The 16,405-nt window shown below is 36.3% G+C and overlaps 2 protein-coding genes across 2 annotated transcripts in view; one reads left to right on the plus strand and one right to left on the minus strand.

The window, feature by feature from the left end:
* Positions 1–16,405, plus strand: part of LOC108719603 (probable ATP-dependent RNA helicase DDX60) — a 66,722-nt gene that overhangs the window by 46,769 nt on the left and 3,548 nt on the right. The window contains 9 exon segments of the mRNA XM_041589235.1: positions 465–569; positions 2,130–2,330; positions 3,916–4,020; positions 6,198–6,339; positions 8,333–8,454; positions 9,758–9,905; positions 11,836–11,978; positions 14,789–14,940; positions 15,970–16,032. Of these exon segments, the coding sequence (XP_041445169.1) occupies positions 465–569; positions 2,130–2,330; positions 3,916–4,020; positions 6,198–6,339; positions 8,333–8,454; positions 9,758–9,905; positions 11,836–11,978; positions 14,789–14,940; positions 15,970–16,032 (1,181 nt within the window).
* Positions 1–16,405, minus strand: part of LOC108699095 — a 43,153-nt gene that overhangs the window by 632 nt on the left and 26,116 nt on the right. The window lies entirely within an intron of this gene.

Consider the following 16,405-nt stretch of genomic DNA (forward strand, 5'->3'; position numbering starts at 1 on the left):
AAGAACCCATGCTTCAAGGGACATACACCTGCCACTGCTAAGTGTAATCCAAATGTGATTAATCAGCTGTTAATATTGCTGATAAAAGAAAAGTTCTGCTTGCTATATGAAAGGAGTTATTCCATTTATCACCCCATGACTCTGAGCATTTCTTTATTTCCCCTCAACCTTATTCTTTAAATTGTACTTTGTTTCAACTGGTTTTATTGTATGAACGAGGTCTGCTATGTGAACATATACATTTTGAAGTAAAGCGCAGAACTTACTAAATTGGATGTTGCCCCTTTCTCAGTGTTTTCAGTGGACGTATTTAATTGCATGTAAAATGCTTTTAAAATAATGTTTAACATTACTGGTCTTTAGTATTTGTTACTTTCTTACAATAGCCATTCCATTTGGTAAACTATGGCAAAAAGTACAGGTCACATATTTAAAAGGTATGTTTTTTTTTTTTTTTTTAAAAGGTTGTTACTGCAACTGGATCTCTTGCCTTGGGAATAAACATGCCGTGTAAATCTGTAGTGTTTGTTCAAGATTCACTTTATCTGGATGCACTAAATTACAGACAGGTATGATTTCCAATTAGTCCAATAAGGTTATGTAATTAAATTCATGAGATTAAAAAAGAATTAAAAAAAACACATGTTGCACACGCACAAAGAATTCTCATAAAATGTTTTTATTAAAAAACATTTTAACCTGTAATACATCAATCTATTATTACCAAAACAGTCAAGAGCTAAGGTTTATACAATATACAATCCGGTTTAATCTCCCCACTGTCCTTGCTGTGGCATATTTTAAACCATGGCCAAGTGGGGAGATTTAACCAGATTATTACAAAGGTAATATTTGAGACCTCTATAACCTTCACAGCCAGGCCACAGGCAGATCAGGCTAGTTCGAAAAATTCCATAAGGGGTTCAATAATCAAGGCAGATGTTGGATGCTGAGTCAAATCAATCAACTGGCTTACGACAATTGCCAGAAAAATACAGTTATTGGGGCCGTCCTATTACACCCTGTTCTCATGAAATCTTTGTACACAAAACTAGCAAACTTTAAAGGGATACTGTCATGGGAAAAATTTTTTTTTTTCAGAATGAATCAATTAATAGTTCTGCTCCAGCAGAATTCTGCACTGAAATCCATTTCTCAAAAGAGCAAACAGATTTTTTTATATTCAATTTTGAAATCTGACATGGGGCTAGACATATTGTCAATTTCCCAGCTGCCCCCAGTCATGTGACTTGTGCTCTGATAAACTTCAATCACTCTTTACTGCTGTACTGCAAGTTGGAGTGATATCACCCCCCTCCCTCCCCCCCCAGCAGCCAAACAAAAGAACAATGGGAAGGTAACCAGATAGCAGCTCCCTAACACAAGATAACAGCTGCCTGGTAGATCTAAGAACAACACTCAATAGTAAAAACCCATGTCCCAAGGAAAAACAGCAGCCTGCCAGAAAGCATTTCTCCCCTAAAGTGCAGGCACAAGTCACAGGCACAAGTCACAGGCACAAGTCACATGACCAGGGGCAGCTGGGAAATTGACAAAATGTCTAGCCACATGTCAGATTTCAAAACTGAATATAAAAAAACTGTTTGCTCTTTTGAGAAATGGATTTCAGTGCAGAATTCTGCTGGAGCAGCACTATTAACTGATTCATTTTGAAATTTTTTTTTTTCCCATGACAGTAAATATTTGGCAATCTTTGTGGTTTTTATGAGATCTTTTTTAAAAAACCATTGCACCACATATCATCTCCTACATGTTCTTCAGGACCAACAAAAGATCATAAATATGAAATCCACAGATCACTGCAACATAGGCTTATGATTACCATAACAGAATGGCACATAGGAACCCCAAAATGGGAATAGTGCATTCCCCAAAATAGATATCCTGGTAAATTTAAAATGAATAATTATGGCTTTTTACGTAAAGCTAGCTTTCATTGCATACACTTAAAAGACCCAAATCCAGTACTCACACTGTGCAAAAACAATTGATCATGTAATGTGATGGCTGGTCAAAATACCTTGTTTATATTTCAGAGGTGGACAGTTTTATTTATATAAACAAAGCCATATTGAATGTAGCAATTTTTGTGTTTTGTGTCACATCAGATGTCAGGACGTGCAGGAAGGCGAGGACAGGATTTGTTGGGAAATGTATACTTTTTCACCATTCCTTTGCCTAAAGTAAAGAGGCTTATTAAATCAGATGTCCCTAATTTAAAGGGACAGTTCCCATTAAGCATCTCTTTGGTACTACGACTCATGTTATTGGCTGCCAAGGCTGAACATAAAGAAGATGCCAGTGCTAAGGTATTATTTTCTTTCTTTCTCACAGTGATGACAGACACTGCTTTACACTACACAATCCCTGTTGCATTGCAGCTTACAATTTAAGGTCCTTACCACAAACACATGGAGGCCTATTTATCAACAGTCTTTTTTTTCTAGTGGTTTTAGAGGTTTTCGAAACCACGACTAAACTCACTTTCTCTAAAACCACAAATGACATTTATTAAAAGATCCGAAATGAAAAAGCACAAATGGAAAAAAAGTCGTAGCCGAAAACATCTAAAAGCATGAATCAAAGAACGATTTCCAGTTGTTAAAGGGGCACCTTTTATTGACTTCTACATGATTTAGACAGGTTTTAGCTGGAGTATTTTCAGATTTGGTATTATTGTAGTTTTGCTGCATAATACATTTCCAGTGACTTTTTCTGATTTTTGGCGTTTAAAAGCCCCACAGACAGACTAGTTTCATCATGAGCAAATTAACCTGCCTGCATGTTTTTGGAGTGTAGTAGTCAAACAGAATAACTTGATTATTTAGTGAATAAAGTACCTCCTCTTGTAAACTATAAGGATATTATACAGAGGAGTTCCATGATCATATAAAAACACAAGGTCATGGAACGCCGAGGTGACTCCTCATATTTTGCAACAAGGGTACTTTATTTATTCTAAAACCAGGTGTGGCTGGTACCTTTGAACTCAAGGCTTTTTATATCTTAATTGGCCAATTCCTTGTTTATACCTCTGCCACACAACAAAGACAAAGAGCCAGGAGCTCGAAACATGTTGGACAAGCAATAAAAATTCACTTTGAGCAGTTATTCTGCCTCAAAGGCTATTCCTTGCTACTCCTACTGTTCTTTATTAAGCTGTGATTATAACCGATGACATAATTAAGCACCGTTTATAAGGATATACTGTAATTTACAGGATATTCATGGCTCTAGTGTATTATAACGCAATTAAGCACAAGCACGAATGGGTAGTCTCTTGCAGGATGTCTACCTGATCAACCACATGCCCAACCCTGGCACCAGAGAGACAGCAAATTGTTTGGTTGTAGCAAACCAGGTGACGGTCCTAGTCCTGGTCACCCCCTCACCACTTGTCTCTTCCCCACCATCTTTCTTGCTCAATCTGGCACAAAATTTGGGCGGCACAAACATCTTCCCTTTTCCGTTTCCCCACATTAGGTTTTCTTAATGTTACCCAACTGACTGCCTCATCATCCTGCTGCTCTTCTCCTCCAGTACTACCTGTCCAAACTACTGTTTGCTCAGTGAGCTAGTTACACAGCAGATACCGTATGCTCTGAAAAGAGGAGAGGTTCTATTTATACAATTAGTTCAGGTGCAACGGAGGTCAATCTAACTGCAGTTAGTACTGGAGCTTCTGCCACCAAGCACCAACCAAACTTTGCTACTTAGCACCCGAGAAAGCAAAACCTTAAACAAAAATTAAAAAAACACAATGAAATAAACAGGACATACTTAAAATAGTAGATAATAGCAAATAGCACCCATGTTAATACACAGATTTTTTTTTAGTATTCCAGCTCACATTCAAACGTAACTGATAAATATTATGTTATGTATTTAACTTAGGCATTGTCAGTAATGAAGCACTCCCTGATGGCGTTTAAAAAACCTTCTGAAACCAAAATGTTAAAGCTCTACTTCCTGTTCTGCATACACTTCTTGATCCATGAGGTATGTATTCTGTATAAAGGATGGCTGCTCTATGATTATACTGTACATGGACAAATACACTCTTAAGTAATACAAAAGATTTTATAAAATGATGACAGTCCATGGGTGAATTAATTTTGTACTATTGTGTATCATAATATGTGATGGGTGAATTTATTTTGTAAGTGGTTTTGATATTGATAGCTTTACCACCATGAACCAAAAATGTGTTTGTGCCATTCGATTCTTGTAAACAGTGTGTAATCCAATAACTTAATTATTAGCTAATTAATTAATAACTTTAATTAGTGATTTTATTCAAATTGGATGTTATCACTTCATTGAGGCACATGCATCAAGAGTAAAACTTCACAGTCCACAAGAGGCATATTCCGAAACTCTCTATTTGCTTGTAGGATTTTTATAAGGCAAAATATGTTTAGTTTTTTAAAGGGAAACAAATTAAAATACATATATATATATATATATATATATATATATATATATATACTGTCTGTACAACAGTTTTTTCAGTATATTTCCTCATACACATTAGTCTGTTGCAAGAAAAATTGATCATGCCTAAATTTTTGCTACTGAAAAGAGGTAGCGTGAAATATATGGGCAAGACACACATGTGGATTTACCGAGCTTTTCGACACGGTTCACGCTGCAGTCGACTTGCGATTTAAGCTTAGGCAATGGCACAATAACACTAGCATATACATGGCGGTCCGCACCAAAAACGCTTGGTAAATCTGCATGTGGTTCTAAAAGTGTATAATTACATACATACATTCAGGGGCACATTTACTATTGGTCGAATGTCGAGGGTTAATTAACCCTCGATATTCAACCATCGAAGTAAAATCCTTCGACTTCGAATATCGAAGTCAAAGGATTCACCGCATTTCCTTCCTTCGAACGAGCGAAGGAAAAATCGTTTGATCGAACGATTAAATCCTTCGAATCGAGCGATTCGAAGGATTTTAATCCATCGATTGAACGATTTTCCTTCGATCAAAAAAAACTAGGAAAGCCTTTGGGGACCTTCCCCATAGGCTAACATTGGCGCTCGGTAGGTTTTAGGTGGCGAAGTAGGGGGTCGAAGTTTTTTTTAAAGAGACAGTACTTCGACTATCAAATGATTTTTAGTTCGAATCGTTCGATTCGAGGTCGAAGTAAAAATACTTTGAAATTAAAAGTATTTTTTATTCTAATCCGTCAGTCGAGCTAAGTAAATGTGCCCCTTAGGGTTGCTCCTGCCGTGAGGCAAAGTGAGAATCTTGCCTCAGGTGGCAGCGAGCAGGCAGTTAGCAGGGGTGGGAAAAATATTCCTCTGGTAACTTTAAGGGGCAGATTTATCAAGGTTCACATTTCGAATTGAAAAAACTTCGAAATTCGAATTCAAAAAGACCAACCGAAATTAAGTCAAAGTTTTTTTGGGTTCTAAAGGTCCGTTTTTGATCGAATAGGTCCATACTCGAATCGTTCGAATTAAAGGAATATTGCATTTGATCGAATTAGATTTAAAGTTTTTCCCCAAAAAAACTTTGATTTTCAATTAACTCCAAGTACATGATAAAGTTAGATATTGCAATATTCAATTTTTTTTCGAATTCGAATCAAATTTGGACTATTCCCTAGTTGAAGTACACCAGAAATTCGATTTTTTTTATTTGAAAATTAACCTCGACCTTTGATAAATCCGTCCCCTAAGAGCCAAATTAAAATTTTGCTTCCAGTAAGAATTCATTATATCTTAGTTGGGATCAAGTACGACTATATAATTGCTACAGAGAAAAAGGAAATCATTTTTAAAAATTTGGATTATGTAGATAAAATTGAGTCTATGGGAGACAGCCATTCAGAGTTTTCTGGATAATGGGTTTCAGGGTAATGGATCCGATACCTGTACTACCATTTCTCTGGCCAGGAAACCGCAGCGGCTACAGAATTGTGTGGTTAGGCGAGTGTGGGGTCCCTGTGTATTTTCCTAACCATTTACCTTAAATGAGATAAAGGGGTCCTCTGCCAAAAAAACTGTTTTTTGTTGAAATGTTTGTTTATACCTCTCTGTTCTCCTCCCGGTCAACTTTAATTTATCATCTTGCAACCATGTTTCAGGATTATAACACATATTCATAACATTCACTGTGCTGGCAAATACAGTCAACTTGTTTATTTTTGGATTATAGGGCTGTTTGGATCAACACTGCAACCCTTTGGACTTTACTGGACTGGTTACCCATTTACATTACCATGAACCCTCAAATTTTGTGTTTGTCAGTTTTCTTGAAAATGGTTTATTTCATCGGCTGTGCAAGCCAAAAAACAAAGGTATATGGGCACTACACAATCTGTTTCATGGTATAAACCTCTGCATGCTGAGCATCCCACTATTATTAACCTTTAGGGGCCAATTAACTTCGAGTGAAGGAATAGAAGAAAAAATACTTTGAATTTCGAAGTGTTTTTTTGGCTACTTCGACCATTGAATGGGCTACTTCGACCTTCGACTACGACTTTGACTTCGAATCGAAGGATTCGAACTAAAAATCGTTCTACTATTCGACCATTCGATAGTCGAAGTACTATCTCTTTAAGAAAAAACTTCGACCCCCTAGTTCGCCACCTAAAAGCTACCGAACCCAATGTTAGCCTATGGGAAGGTCCCCATAGGCTTGGCTAAGTTTTTTTGGTCGAAGGATAATCCTTCGATCGTTGGATTAAAATCCTTCGAATCGTTCAATTCGAGGGGTTTAGTCGTTCGATCGAACTATTTGCGCAAAATCCTTCGACTTCGATATTTGAAGTTGAAGGATTTTCATTCCCAGTCGAATATCGAGGGTTAATTAACCCTCGATATTCGACCCTTGATGAATTTGCCCCTAAGTGTTATGTAGAGAGTGATACAATTTGAATTTGGTTTTAATTATTTTTGTGTTTTTTTTACTTACTGTATTTAGATTTTTATTCAGCAGCTCTCTGGTTTGCAATTTCAGTAATCTAGATCCAAATTATCCCAACACCCAGGCATTGATTTGAATAAGAGACTGGATTATGAATAGGAGAGGCCTGAATAGAAAGATGAGTAATAAAATGTAGCAATAACAATAAGGGGGTTATTTATCAAATTTATCTCAATATTTTCTGAAAAAAACTCCGACCAAATCAGCACGGGTTTTTTGGGCTTATTTATTAATACACTTTCCCGAAAATTTTGTTTGCAGGAAAAAATCCGAAAATATCCCATTTTCACTATTTTATCAGATTTTCAATATTTTTTTTGGATTTTTCACCTGAAAACTCAGAATTTTGCTCGAAACTTCGGGATATCGCCAAAAACCCAGTGCACATCCAAAAATCATTGGGACTTCTCCCATTGATTTATATGCAACCTCGACAGGTCTGAGATGCCGGATTTTCAGATTCAGACTTTTCCATCCTCGGGGTTTAATAAATTAGATTTTTTTAAAAGCCCGATTTTATAAAAAAAAAAAAACAATTTCCGTGATTTTTGCATTCGAAGTTTAGTGAATAACCCCCTTGATGTGTAGCTTTACAGAGCATTTGTTTTTTTAGAAAGCTGGAAAGAGTCAGAAAAATGAGGCAAATAATACAAAAACTATAAAAAAGAAGAAATGAAGGCCAAATTGAAAAGAATTAGTGATTCTAAAACATAATAAAATTTCATATAAAGGGGAACCACCCCGTTATACTTTTCTTTTTTGTAGAACTTCAATAAAAAATGCTAATTTTAGCAATTTTTGAAATGGTGAGAGTGTGTACTTTCTAAAATAATTAGCTTTCCAGATTTTCCCCCATCATAAAATGCATTCAGAGGTTGACTTTGCAGCCACCACAATTTGAATGAGCTATTTTAACCTTCAGGCACTGTACATGCCACATACTTTGGAAATCCGGTGGACGTCGGCCATCCATTTTGTCAGATGCTTAATGATGTGCGAGATAACATGCTGTGGGACATAAGCTTTGAGTTTGACTTTTCACAAAAAAAAGTCCTATATCTTGTTACAGAAGTAGAATTACAGCAATAGATTTAAAAATGGTAGACAGCATCTGACATGAGCATTTTGGCTTTCTTAATGAAAATCCAAAACATAAACAAACAGGTTAAGCAGTACAAAAGGGTATGGAAATTTCAGTTAAAATGAAACTACACTAGTTTAATATGTCTAACCCTAATATCTGCCAGGGACAAACAGCAAATTGTTAGCCTGTTGGAGAAAAGTGATATAAAACAGGAAACACGAAGTTTGACGATCATCCCAAAGTATCATTCTTCTTCCTGCTCAAATATTTTATTCAGGTTCAAAAAAGTTTCCCCAATCTGTGATGGAAACCCTGGTGCTGGTTTTGGCAAACCTGTTTGGAAGAAGCTACCTTTTACCATCCATGCTGGAATTAAAGGGCACATTCAAACAGTCAAAGGTAAGAAACAGAACAAAGCATTTGATGCATCAATCACAGACTTTACACCAATCAGAGCACTCTTATGATGGATATGGTCATCAAAGAACTGTTTGGCTTCCACTTGTAGTAAATGGGACTTAATGCAGATCATCCCACATAGATGAGTATCACTCAAACACATGTTATAAGGCAGTGGTCCCCAACCAGTAGCTCGCGAGCAACATGTTGCTCTCCAACCCCTTGGATGTTGCTCCCAGTGACCTCAAAGCAGGAGCTTATTTTTGAATTCCAGGCTTGGAGACAAGTTTTAATTGTATAAAAACCAGGTGTACTGCCAAACAGAGTCTCCTATAGGCTGCCAGTTCACATAGGGGCTACCAAATAGCCAATCACAGCCCTTATTTGACATCCCCATGGACTTTCTCATGCTTGTGTTGCTCCCCAGCTCTTTTTACAATTAAATGTGGCTCACGAGTAAAAAAGGTTGGGGACCCCTGTTATAAGGGATTATCCACAAAAGAATGCAATAAATAGTTTTATCTAAGCAATTGTCAGCACATTTAACTTCTGGCCTTCATGCTAAAACTTCATATGAAGGTGAACTACCCCGTTATATGTTTATTTTTTTTAGAAATTCCATATAAAATGCTAATTTTAGCAATTTTTCTAATGGTCTATTATATTCAGTGCATTTCTTTAATGTGCCATGCATGCACACAAAGTGGGACATAAGTGGGTCATTTACAAACTTTAAGCAGCGCATATTTATTTGGATATGGGTGGTTTGCACTTTCCCCCCTTCCTGCTTTTCAGCTCTCTAAGTTAGTCAGCAACTTGAAGGGGGGCCACATGGCACATAACTGTTCAGTGAGTTTGTAATTGATCCTCAGCATAAAAAGCAAACAGTTATGACCCACGTGTCCCCACCTCAAGTCACTGATTGGTTACTGCCTGGTAACCAATCAGTGGAAACCAAGAGAGCTGCAATTGGTGTTCTGGCTATTATGTTAGACATCCAATCACTCCAGCCTTTATACATTACATTTTTGGCTAACTAACTATATTAGAAATATGTTTTATTTTGCACAGCCTATCTATTTACCCAGTTTTTATTTTGATTCTGAACAATTCCTTTAATGACAACCTCGGCTCCATAACTAAATACATGCACAGGGCAAATACTGTGTGTTCACTGTCCAAACTATTTTGTGCTGCACAAACTTTACAAATAAACCCCAATGAGCTAAATCGGTACATAGATACTGGCTAAGTTAAGTAGGTTGTAAAGATTTCTTAGGACTTTCTGTTCCGCATATTACAGGTCTTTCTGGAAAGTCTACCAGGTGATTTTGCTGCAGCCCTTGAAGTCTACAATTCTAAAATATCATCAGTCTTTGGCCAGTATCTCCTTGCTGTTTCCCATCTGGCAAATTATGAACCTGAATACAAGCTTCCTTTATCCCAGATAAGTAAGGCTCAAACAATAGGCCACTGTTTTCTAAATATCTTATGTTCTTACAAACTTTAGCTTGACCATTATTACCATGGGCAAATAAGCAGGAGGACCATAAATGTGTATATCATAGTAACCAAGTATCTACTCCACTGGCACACTGGCTCTAGAATCTATGGCATGTAAATAGTTAAAAATGTACTTATGCAGCAGTTGCAGGAGAGAAAGCAGCTCCATCATTACTAGCCATACAGGTAAAAAAATACACTGCACTCATGAACAACAAAAATAGAATCCTGTATGAATGTTAATTAGACAATTTAGACAAGATGTAAGGAGAAAAGGGTGAGTACAGAAGTGATATTATAATACACAAAAGCCATGAATATCTTGTAAATTATATCCTTATAAACGGAGTTCTGATGTCATCAGTTATAAACGGTGAGTTTCTGTCACATTACTCACTGAAACTTGTGTATTATAATAAATAATGTACCCCCAGTTTCAAAATATGAGGATATTAGAAGTTACCTTGGAGTTCCATGGCCTGTACCTCGGCCGAATATCCTTATAATTTACAAGAGGGGTTACTTTATTCACTATATAAACTAGACTGAACAGGACATTCTTCACCTCATTGTTTGATTAGTATTTGCATGTAATCTGTGGGTTTGATGTATATACCCTTCTGTTATACACTGCTGCAAAATATGTTGGTTCTTTATAAACATTATTAATAGTCGCAAAAAATGAAATCACCGCTAACCAAGAGAGGGAATCGACTTCCGGTTCTTGATGCAGCCCTCCATGCCGGTCCGGTACGGCAATATAGCGATCAAAACAGGCACTGAAAGTGGGAAGGAGGGTGGCGTCCGGAAGGTCATCAAAGCGGTGGAGCCAGACTATTAATATTATTATTATTAATAGTCGGCAGTGTTTAAGTTGACTCAAGTATTATGGGGGAAATGTAAAAGCCGCAAAGAGAAAAACAATTTGCACAATAAGAATAAAAATTCACATTTGGCAATGTAATCTTCTTTAAGATGTTTTTGCATTGCGACTTTAATTGCGCATTGCACTCTTTTAAGACATGCTTCAAGGTGTCGTAATCTTTTCTAACAAATATAACTTTTTCAGTAAGAATACGTTTTATTACATACACTGGGCACTGGGTCAAACTATAAAAATCGCAATCGTTCCTTCACCGACGGAAGTGGTTGCTAAACACTTTTCGGGTTTGCAAAAGCTATATTAAATTACTTGCTTTTTCCCTAATTCAGACATTATTTAACACCTGTAGATAACAGCTTTGTTAATCCATCAACGTGGGGAATGTAATATAGGTCGCTAATGGAAAAAATTTTTGTTGTGATAATGTTAATGGCCTCCTGCTCTATGGAGTTATTTACTAAACTCAGAATGCAAAAATCACAAAACATTCGTGATTTATTTTTTATAAAATCAGAATTTTAAAAAAATCACAAATTTTTCAGAATTTATTAAATCCCTAGGATGGAAAAGTCTGAATCTGAAAATCGGCATCTCAGACATGTCGAGGTTGCATATAAGTCAATAAGGAGAAGTCCCAATGATTTTATGATGTGCGCTGGGTTTCGGGCAATACCCCAAAGTTTTTGGGTGAAAATGACGAAAAAATCATGAAAATCTGATGAAAAAGTCTGAAAAACTAGTGAAAATCAGAATTTTTTCCCGCAAAGCAAATTTTTGGGGAAAATGTAATAATAAATAAGCGTAAAAAACCAGAGCAGATTCGGAGTTTGTAGAAGAAAATATTGACATAAATTAATAAACCAACCACATACAATGTCTATAGAGGTTTCAAAGGACAGAACTCAATTATGTTCTGCTATTTAGTGGATATATTAATTTTGTTACTTATAGAGACTTAAACTGATTTGTCTTTGTAATGTCCTGTGTCTATACAGACTTCTATTGGGAGGAATATAAGGATTCTGAACTTGTAAACCATCTAATGAATTGCACCACAAGAAGAAGTGCCATATCCCCTTTTGCCTGTCTGTCTGGAAATACAGATTATGACTTACTTATTTCAGAAAATGTGGACAGTGTAAGTCACTGGAATAGAAGAAATGCTGCGTATTGTCATTAGGATCAGGATACTATCAGCATGGCGTATGAATACTGCTGGGTTTATTAGCATCTGTCACAAATTGCTGTGTGTCTGTGTGAGCCTGTGGTAGAAACTGGATTGCATGTTCCACTGGGCTATGGAATTCACAAATCATTAAACATTACAAAATTATTATAATCATAATGATGTGCAGCCTCAAACAGAAGGCAATACACAGGCAATAACAATGGAAATGTAACAGGATAACAGCTCTGCATTGCTAAAAAAAGTTCCCATTCCCCACCTAGTGGTATATATGAGGATACCACTCAATAGTAAAAATTCAAGTCCCACTGTGTCTACCTTCAGTTACATTGAGTAGGAGAAACAATAGCTTTTCTGAAAGCACTTCCATCATGAAGTGCTGGCTCTTTTTTTTAAAGCACAGGATCAGGCAAAATGACCTGAGATGGCTGCCTACACACTAATATTACAACAAACAAAATACATTTATTGATTCAGGAATAAAGTTGTATATGGTAGAATTATTTGTAATGTAAACAGTGTAGTTTAAAAATAAAAAGTACACCACAAATCATGATAGAATTATTTTAAAATATTGCTGCAAATGCCACTTCAATTCAATCCAGTTAAATCAAGAATAAAATTTACAACAATCTGAAATTGGTGTAAATTCTTGTGGCATTATTGACAATATTCTGTTAGCATTAATATGTCAAATTCACAAAGATTTCAATTTGGAAAATAGCTTTGAGGCCAGACAATTCCTTTAAAAAAAAGAAAAAAAAATCTGAAAACTTCTAAAAATCTGAAAACCTCAAAGTCTGAATTGATTAAAGATAGTCCAATAGGATCGGCACAGCTCCCACTGATTTCTATAGGACGTCAACAACTGCTACCTGGGTATTTTGTATTTGTTGTGTTTTTTACACTTAGGGGCAGATTTATCAAGGGTCGAATTTGACTTTGAAAATCTTTGAAATTCGAATTCAAAAAGACCAACCGAAATGAAATCGAAGTTTTTTTGGCGAATAGGTCTGTTTTCAATTGAATAGGTCCGTTGATCGAATTCGAATTGTACGGATCGAAGTAATATCGAATTCGATCGAATTTGGTTCGAAGTTTTTCCAAAAAAAATCCGCCAATTGACTCCAAATGGGTTCTAGGAGATCCCCCATAGGCTAAAACAGCAATTCGTCAGGTTTTAGATGGCGAATAGTCGAAGATCAGGGGTGTGTGTATGGATGCTGGGTTTCCATTTGGAGGGGTTGAACTTGATGGACTTTGTCTTTTTTGAACCCGATTTAACTATGTTACTATGTAAGAACATGATAAATTTGGAATTTGAATTTTTGATTTTTTTTCAAATTCGAAATCGAGTTTGGACTATTCCCTAGTCGAAGTATACAAAAATTAGCTTGAAATTTAAATTTTTTAAATTCGAATTTTCACTTTGACCTTTGATAAATCTGCCCCTTAATAATTTTAAAGCTCCCCATAGATGCAAAGATTTTTCTTGCGAAGTCCGACCAATCCTTCAAAATTATCGTGAAGTTTGTGGGATTCGAACGATTGTACATCTTACGATTTTTTTGGCCGACATCTGTCAGAAAATTGATCAGCCAGGTCAAAAAATCTTTATCGGTCCCATTGCAATCTATCTATGTTTGCAGGACCAAGCAGGCAGCTCCCCTTTGTTTTCCTGGCAAATGGTCTTTTTAGTTGATGGACAATTTGTATGATCGTTCCGAGATAATCGTGGTCTCTCGATGACGATCTGATCTTTTAAAAAGCTTTACATCCATGGCCAGCTTAAGAGCATTTAAGAAAAATAGGAAAAGCACACATTTTTAGAGATTCATGAAAAAAATAGAAATTCTATTGTTAGTAAATTGGGAAGCATAAATAAATACAAAAAATACAGTGTTAAGACAATTGTGAATTTGTTGATGTTCTGGAGTAAACATACATTGTTAAAACCAAATGTGTCACTTTTGTGAATCCAGCCCTTTGTCGAATTTTGTAAGATCAGTAAAAGATTGTTAACAAAGTCAATAGGAATTGGATTCTACTGGACACATGGAAATACTGTATAATGTACAACCAAAACTCTGACCCAAAACACAAGCTTGATAAAAGACCAAGGGCGGTCTGAAACGTTGCCAAGTATTTTGGGTCAGAGCCCATGTCTCAATAAAGGCATTTTAAGAAAAGAAACTCATGATTGGTGCTGTCAATAATAGAAAATTTGGTCTAAACGGATGGAGAGTGGAAACCGTTGGATGTGCACCGGGTTAAAGCAATTTAGAGGTTACGGGTGCTGACTACGAAACCTGTTTAAACTCACATAAACTGCCATGAACTCGAAATACGACCAAAATTCGACCAACTGCAATTTATAAAAAAATTCAAAATTTTCAAACTTGGGTGAATGGGATCGACCCGCAAACTCTAATCGAATTCAAATCAAATTCAATTCAAGTTTTTTCTCAGAAAAATAGTTGATTTTCAGGAAGGCTGCAAACAACTCCAAATTGATCCCAGGATGTTCCTCATAGACTAAAACAGCAATTCGGCAGGTTTAAAGTGCCGAATAGTCAAATTTGAATTCTTAAAGGGCCAGTACATGATAAATTTCGAAAATCAAATTCAAATTTTTTTAAAAAGTCAAATCAAATCTTAAGTATTCCCTAGTCGAATTTCACTTAAAAAAAACCTTGAATTCGAATTTCAAATTTTCACTTCGACCCTTGATAAATCGGCCTTTAATGTCAATTTCTCTACAGCTTTTGTTGCAAACTGTCCAAGTGAGCCAAAAACACATTCCTGTGCTGCATTTGGAGAAAACAGATGCTTGTGGGAGAAAACAGCTACTTAACGCCTATGCACTGGATTTCTTCAAGCACGGCTCCATCGACGCACTGGAAGTTGATAATGGGTATGCACGTTTCTTTATTAATCCTGCAGTGTGCCCGGACTGCTAGATGTAACATTTCCGCCATCATCATATTTAATTGCTCTAAAGGGTAACTGATTCAACATTAACAGGCTGTTCGCCATAAAAGACAAAGAAAGCCTAATTCATTGGGGGGGGGGTCAAAATTTTAGGCACCTCCAACTTTACTTTATTGCACATGTACAAGTGTAATCCGGCACTAGAATTCACAGGGGAATCCCTATAATATTTGCACCTCCTTCCCAGTGCATCTGCCTTTCCTTGTCCTTGAAACTTAACCTGACTGTCATGTAGATAGTGATGTATCAGAAACAATTTGCAATCATTTTCTGTTTTGCCTTCCTGCTCGGTTGCTAGGTAAAATGGGACCCTAGCAATCAGATAAATGGTTAATTTTCAAACAACAGTTCGGCTTGAAAAAGTTTAATAAACTTAAAAATCACAGAAAGTAAAAAAACAACTGCATAATGTCCCAGTATCATTAAAGTAAATTGCCAGGTCACTTCCTTTTCCTCAGCGGCAGCCTTTGTTAAGCTTTAAGATAAGGATCAGCTCATTATGCAGAGGCTTCTTTGTACAATTGTAATTTATTAATAAGGGGACACCCCCTTCCATTTGGTGCCATCCATACGAATTCAGTCACCTGACAATTCCCTGCTAAATTCTTTTGCTCAATGTCACACAAGTGATAGAAATGAGCAGAGAAGCACCTGTCTGTCTGTTTGTCTGTAAACTGCTTGTACAAAACTGCCTGTCCACTTTTATAAGAATCAGGAAGTTAGAATTTGACTTTTTGGTTTCAGTATTTGCCCTGTTTAGTGCAAGAAATAACAACAGCCATACATATTTCTCAAGAAGGAATCACCAACCAAAACATGTTGAGAAAGGGGGGTTTTCTACCACTTTGAGATTCATTTGAATTTATTTCTAGATGCGCCTGGAAGCCCTTCTTCAGGTCCAACTGGAGCGAACACTTATTTACTGCTTCATTCTGAATCATTTCTATTTCAGGTTTCACAAAGGAGATGCTTTTTACAAGTTACGAGATTTTTCTTTATGCATTGCAGCTATAAGGTAAGATGTTTTTTGAAGCCCTTGTTATTTTACAGATAAGTGAACACTACCATTATCTCATTAAGACATACAACACTAAATCACAACATTTTTACTGTTCCATTGGTGGACTGTATTTAAAGGGGCTGTTCACCTTTGAGTTAACTTTTAGTATGATGTAGAGAGTGATATTCTGAGACAATTTGCAATTGGTTTTTATTTTTTATTATTTTATAGGAGGGCCTGAATAGAAGGATCAGTAATAAAAAGTAACAATAACAATACGTTTGTAGCCTTACAGAGCATTTATTTTTTAGAAGGGAGTCAGTGACGCCCATTTGAAAGCTGCAGAGTCAGAAGAAAAAGGCAAATAACTATAAAAAATAAATAATGA

The sequence above is a fragment of the Xenopus laevis genome, chromosome 1L (genome assembly GCF_017654675.1).
Source record: "Xenopus laevis strain J_2021 chromosome 1L, Xenopus_laevis_v10.1, whole genome shotgun sequence".
In the NCBI taxonomy this organism is placed as follows: Eukaryota; Metazoa; Chordata; class Amphibia; order Anura; family Pipidae; genus Xenopus; species Xenopus laevis.